Source organism: Mustelus asterias, chromosome 13, assembly GCF_964213995.1.
Source record: "Mustelus asterias chromosome 13, sMusAst1.hap1.1, whole genome shotgun sequence".
Lineage (NCBI taxonomy): Eukaryota > Metazoa > Chordata > Chondrichthyes > Carcharhiniformes > Triakidae > Mustelus > Mustelus asterias.
The window spans coordinates 103,263,581-103,270,566 of record NC_135813.1 but is presented as its reverse complement, the minus strand read 5'-3'; the positions used below and the strand labels follow the sequence as shown (position 1 = coordinate 103,270,566).

The 6,986-nt window shown below is 43.7% G+C and overlaps 1 protein-coding gene across 4 annotated transcripts in view; it reads right to left on the bottom strand.

Moving 5' to 3' along the window:
* The window catches only part of ap1b1 (adaptor related protein complex 1 subunit beta 1), a 61,094-nt gene extending 56,139 nt beyond the window's left edge, over positions 1 to 4,955 (bottom strand). For 3 of the 4 annotated variants that reach the window (XM_078227394.1, XM_078227396.1, XM_078227397.1), the window contains exons 1-2: positions 4,803 to 4,952; positions 194 to 252 (exon numbers count right to left, since the gene is read on the bottom strand). In XM_078227394.1, coding sequence (XP_078083520.1) covers positions 194 to 230 — 37 coding nt within the window. In that variant the 5' untranslated portion in view covers positions 231 to 252; positions 4,803 to 4,952. Of the gene's footprint in view, positions 1 to 193; positions 253 to 4,802 lie in introns of all 4 variants that reach the window. The other variant, XM_078227395.1, reaches the window with a different exon arrangement.
* Between the last annotated feature and the right edge of the window lie 2,031 nt (positions 4,956 to 6,986).

The window sequence follows — 6,986 nt, the reverse complement described above, 5'->3', positions numbered from 1 at the left end:
GAACATGTTACTGTGACTGACCCATCAATAATCTCATAGTAACCAGTGTTAAACCAGCTTCATTTCTTAAAAAACGATTTATTGTTGCATAAATTACAGTAAACAAAGCTATATTAGTTTACTTGTGGTTCACAATTCTTTAACAATTTTATATTTGCTGCAATAAAAGAGAGACAGACAGGAATGTTGCTACCTTTCTTGGTTGTTGTAAAATACTTAGAATCCGTCATGGTGATCCTAGTGTTACGTCTCCTAAAAAGAAAAAAAAGTTGATTTTCCTGCTGGTCCAGCAACATGAACATTCCAAACAGGAAAAGTAAAGTTACTGATTAATCAGTTTTGAGGTACAATGGCCCTGCACTGAAATTTGTTTTGCAACTCGCCTATCTTTTAGCAGTTTGTGGTAATTCCTTCAAAGATATGCAAATATATCATAAAAAATGCTTTATTCCTTGCTCCAGTAACAATTTTGAATTTTAAAATTCTACACAACGTTGTTTACTTTATTTGCACACATCAATATCCATAAAGCAGCATTGATTTTAACGTAAGAAATTAAGAGGTGGGGGCATATCCTGATATTGTAATTCACAGTAGGACCAATGACACAGGAAAGAACAGAGAGGAGGTCTTGCTGAGGGAGTAACAAGGGCTGTGAACTAAATTTAAAAATGTTTGTAGGGGTGGTAAAGTACCGCCCAAACCACGTACCAACTGACAATGGGATAGAAGATAGATAGACCATGTAGGTGGCTGTGTGGCGGAAGCGTGTGGGAGGCAGAATTACATTTCGCGGGTCACTGGAACAGGAAAGATCTGTACAGCTGGGGCAGATGATACAAGGTCACAGTGGTTACAGTGGAAAGAATAAACTAGACTATAGATAAGACTTGAAACTATTAATATATAGGGATGGGAGGAGATCTGGTAGAAATAACATCAACCAGGAGATATAACCGAAGGGAATACAGTCAGGGAACAGAAAAATTTATAGAATATAAGTATAAAGAGGGAGGGGAAGAATCAATAAAAATAAACTAAACTGGCTGTATAGCAACATACATGATGTCTGGGGAAATTGGAGGTAATAATTCTCGGAAAGGAATCAGATGCAACTGAAACAAGGTAACATAAAGAACAAGGCTGACAGTTAAGTACTGCAGGATATACTATATGAGGAAAAGGGAGAGAAGAAAGGGGTGCTGTGGTGGTTGCACTAATCAGAAAGAGCATTACAAAGAAGGATCCCAAAGAAACAGAATTCATACAAATCAAGACAGAATAAGGGGGAATGGATTGTAGGAGTAAATTCCAGACCACCTAATGGTGGAAGGGGAGAGTAGAAATAAGATCATAAAGCGTAGGAACGAAAGTAGGCCTTTTGACCCATCAAGTCTGCTCTGCCATTCAATGAGATCGCAACTGATTTGATATAATAATGCTCCACACCACTTTCCCGCTTTACCCCAATAATCCTTCATTCCCTTACTGATTAAAAATTTGTCCACTCAGCCTTGAACAAGCAAGTTTACGAAATTAGCAAAAGACATGGAATAATAATCATGGAAGATTTCAATAATCCCCACCATCAAGCAGCAGTGATGAAGAGGAGCTCTTAATCAGTTTACAGAGCAGTCCTGTCTTGCCCAGTACCCAAGGAGGTCAGCAACAGAAGGATCTATCTATAAGTGAGAACTGAACCATAAGAGAAATAAGGGTAGGAGAACATCTAGGAAAACTATTTCAGATAATGGTTGAGCAAGAATTAAGACAGATAAACACCCAAGTAACAGATTGGGTAAAAATACTAATTACATGGGGCTGAGGATGGAACAATTGAAAGAGAGATAGAATGACAATGAAAAATACTTAAAATGGGTGACCGAGAGTGTTTAGAAGTATGTCCCATGAACAATCACAAAGAAACTAACTCATAAATGAGAACCCACTGATGAATAAAAAGAGAAATGGAAGAATTGTTTTATAGACCATAAAGAAAGAGATGACAAAAAGGAATGGAAAGGTAAGGAATTAAGTAAATAAAAGAGCAAAGATTAATTATGAAACAAAATGACCAAAGGGAAAAAAATAAGTAATTCACAGATACATTTGCTGTATAACAATAGGTAAGGATAGAACTACTAAGGGATGCGCAAGATAAATTTAAACAGCTTGCAGTTGTAGATCTTTAACATAGTAAATGTCCCAAGGTGCTTCAGGAGTATTATCAAACAAAATTTGATACCAAGTTGTGCAACCAGCATCAGTACAGGTTTTAAATTGCATTTTGGAGAGGACAGATAGAGAAGCAGTGAGGTTTAAGAAAGAATTTCAGAGTTTAGGGCCGAGGGAACTGAAGGCACAACTGCAAATGGTGGAGCAACTAAAATCAGGGATACATAAAAGGCCAGAATTGAGGGAATGCAAAGATTAGAGAGGCTAGCGGTAGGTAAAGGTAAGGTCACACAAAGGAATTGGTGAAAAAGCATTGCTGGAAGAGGAGCCAAAGTAGATCAGTAAGCACTGGGGTGAGGAATGATCGAGACTTGGTGCAAATTACCGTATGGGTAAAGACAGGGAAATGGAAAAAGTTGTTAATAGTTAATTTTCCTCAGTTTTACCAGAAAGACTACCTGGATGGATATAACATTATAAAAAAATCAAAAAGGGTAAAGACAATTAAGATAGAGGGGCGATAACTGCTAGACTAGTCAAATTTTGGGAACTTTACTATGATCAAAATGGATTGCATCTATCATATGCAAAGTAGCTAAGGAAGAGATAACAAAGTCACTTGAATACATGGATAGAGTTTTTAAAAACCAATAGAGCAGGGAATTGTGTCTAAAGGCTCGTGGACAATCAATATTATTCCTATATTCAAAAATGAAGATACAGTGAACCCTAGGAACTATTGAGCAGTTAGCTCAATATCAGTGGTAGGAAAGGTACTGGAATCTTCATTCAAATGTATAATAGAAAAACATCTAGAAACAGAAAATATAATAAAAAATACTGAATTTGTCAAAATTCAGATGCAACTTAGATGGACTTTCAAAAGGCCTTCAAGGTACCATATAGTAGATTTAGGACGACAGAATCTGTAAGATTCAGAGAACAAATAGCAGAATGGATAGCAAATAGACTACAAAAGCAAAAAGTAGGACTTAATAGTAGTTACTCAGACTGGCCAAGGTGAGAGTTGTTGTTTCACAGGGACCATAGTTTACAAAAAAAAATTAACATTCAGGAATTAGAAATATATCATAATTTACAGATTACACCAGATTGGAAGATATGGTTGATACCGAGGAAAAATGAGAGAAAATACAAAACAACCTCAAAAAACCTGGAGTGTGGATGTGTAAACAACAAATTAATTTCAATATAAGTGAGAGGTGATGTATTCTGGAAGGAGGGATAAGGAAACTACATATTCATTGGAAAACAGCCTAAATGGGATAAAGGCACAAAAGGACCCAGAAATACAAATAAACCAATTAATAAAAGTAGCAACACAGGTCACCAAAGCCACAAAAAGTGCAAGCAATGCATTGGATGGGAGGTGGAAAGCTTGGGACATAAACATTTGCATCAATTATTGGGCCAAATTGCCTGATTTTGTGTTGTAAACTTCCAAGTAATTAAATATTGCATTATTATATCATACATCATTCAGAATTATTCAAACTATTTAATTAGTACCAAACCCCAGCTCTTTTATCATACTCCTGCATTTTTTTGAACTGCACAGCTATCACATAAACAGCTTTTACTTTTCAGTCACTCACCACAGACAGGCTAAGTATATTAAAATGGTACACAGCCAATTTCAATGCCTTTGCCAAGGATGAGATCAAATACTGCACACATAACATAGTAAGAGCCATTAACATTTTGGCATGTTTTTAAACGTCATTATAAAGGTGATTTATTTTATTTTAAAGGCAAAATAAAACAATTCCAAACCAAGAAAGACTGGGAATGTTATGCTGCAGGCACCAGTTGAATCTAATGCCCAAACAGCGATCGATATAGGGTCAGCAGAGCAGAATTTTCCTGTCCCTATCTGCCCAAGGCAAACATTGTACGTGTATAACTGGATTTTCTGTGTGTCTGAATCTCAGTGAAATTTCAAGGTTGATGGGACAACGGATATTGTCCAAAAGCTCCCTCCAACCCCGGCCACTCAGCCATGAAGCTCGTTCTCTCTCTCACTTCTATGTTTGCCTAAATAACAGCGATAGAACTTCTAAGCCATTTAAGCCTTGAAACGAGCCCAGGCGCTACCTAAATGCAAGTTGCATGCCCAAAGTAAGCACTTGTCAAAATCAGGGAGCCCTGAGCAATGAATTAGAAAGCGGGGAGAGCAGAGACTAGGACTGGTAAACCCCTGTTGAACTGTTTATTTTGAAGGGAGCACACATGAGATTTTACAGCAGGCAGGCTTGACAACTCCGCCCGGAGGAGCGGGTCCACCTGCTCCGGTCAAACTGAGAGGCTCAGCCGCTCCGGGTGTGGGGAGTCCGGGAGGCCCAGGCCAGGCAGCTCCCGTCCCGGGAGGCCCAACTCTCCCTCCCCCGGGGACGCGGGGGTCGGGGGGGGGGGGGGGGGGGGTGAGGTGGACAGCAGCGACCCCCTCACCCCCCCCCCATATACCCAACTTCCAGCCCCCCGGCGGGCCGCTTCCGCCACAATATTTCCTCCTCCTCCTCCGCCCCCCCCCCCCCCCCCCCCCCGTTTTCCTCTCGAATTTTAACCACCCGGACCGGGGAAAGACCTTTGAAATGGAGGCCACTCACCGCTGCTCGCCAGTCGGTGCAAGTTGAGTTCAGAGGGGGTCCCCGGCCGGCGGTTCGACTCCCTCCCCCTCTTCCTCCTCCTCCTCCACTCGCCAACCGCAGCTTCAAGATGTCCGCCTGTGGCCGAGCTGAGCTGTCAGCCGCTGAACCGGAAACAGTCCCGGCTGCTGCTGCTGTACTTCCGGCTCACAGCTCAGCTTGGCCCTGGCTCCCCCAACAGGTGCAATGCAGGCTGCCTGCACCAAAACCCAATACTGGCACCTCACACACACCAAAACTCAATACTGGCACCTCACACACACCAAAACCCAATACTGGCACCCCACACACACCAAAACCCAATACTGGCACCTCACACACACCAAAACCCAATACTGGCACCCCACACACACCAAAACCCAATACTGGCACCCCACACACACCAAAACCCAATACTGGCACCCCACACACACCAAAACCCAATACTGGCACCTCACACACACCAAAACCCAATACTGGCACCTCACACACACCAAAACCCAATACTGGCACCTCACACACACCAAAACCCAATACTGGCACCTCACACACACCAAAACCCAATACTGGCACCTCACACACACCAAAACCCAATACTGGCACCTCACACACACCAAAACCCAATACTGGCACCTCACACACACCAAAACCCAATACTGGCACCTCACACACACCAAAACCCAATACTGGCACCTCACACACACCAAAACCCAATACTGGCACCTCACACACACCAAAACCCAATACTGGCACCTCACACACACCAAAACCCAATACTGGCACCTCACACACACCAAAACCCGATACTGGCACCTCACACACACCAAAACCCGATACTGGCACCTCACACACACCAAAACCCGATACTGGCAGCTCACACACACCAAAACCCAATACTGGCACCTCACACACACCAAAACCCAATACTGGCACCTCACACACACCAAAACCCAATACTGGCACCCCACACACACCAAAACCCAATACTGGCACCCCACACACACCAAAACCCAATACTGGCACCCCACACACACCAAAACCCAATACTGGCACCCCACACACACCAAAACCCAATACTGGCACCCCACACACACCAAAACCCAATACTGGCACCCCACACACACCAAAACCCAATACTGGCACCCCACACACACCAAAACCCAATACTGGCACCTCACACACACCAAAACCCAATACTGGCACCTCACACACACCAAAACCCAATACTGGCACCTCACACACACCAAAACCCAATACTGGCACCTCACACACACCAAAACCCAATACTGGCACCCCACACACACCAAAACCCAATACTGGCACCTCACACACACCAAAACCCGATACTGGCACCTCACACACACCAAAACCCGATACTGGCACCCCACACACACCAAAACCCGATACTGGCACCTCACACACACCAAAACCCAATACTGGCACCTCACACACACCAAAACCCAATACTGGCACCTCACACACACCAAAACCCAATACTGGCACCTCGCACACACCAAAACCCAATACTGGCACCTCACACACACCAAAACCCAATACTGGCACCTCACACACACCAAAACCCGATACTGGCACCCCACACACACCAAAACCCAATACTGGCACCTCACACACACCAAAACCCAATACTGGCACCTTACACACACCAAAACCCAATACTGGCACCTCACACACACCAAAACCCAATACTGGCACCCCACACACACCAAAACCCAATACTGGCACCCCACACACACCAAAACCCAATACTGGCACCCCACACACACCAAAACCCAATACTGGCACCCCACACACACCAAAACCCAATACTGGCACCCCACACACACCAAAACCCAATACTGGCACCTCACACACACCAAAACCCAATACTGGCACCCCACACACACCAAAAGCCAATGCTGACAGCTCACACACACACCAAATGTCAATGCTGGCAGCTCACACACACCAAAACCCAATGCTGGCAGCTCACACACACACACACCAAAAGCCAATATTTTCAGCTCACACACACCAAAAGCCAATGCTGGCAGCTCACACACACACACCAAACGTCAATGCTGACAGCTCACACATACACACCCCAAAAGCCAATGCTGGCAGCTTACACAAACACACACACCAAAAGCCAATGCTGGCAGGTTGCAC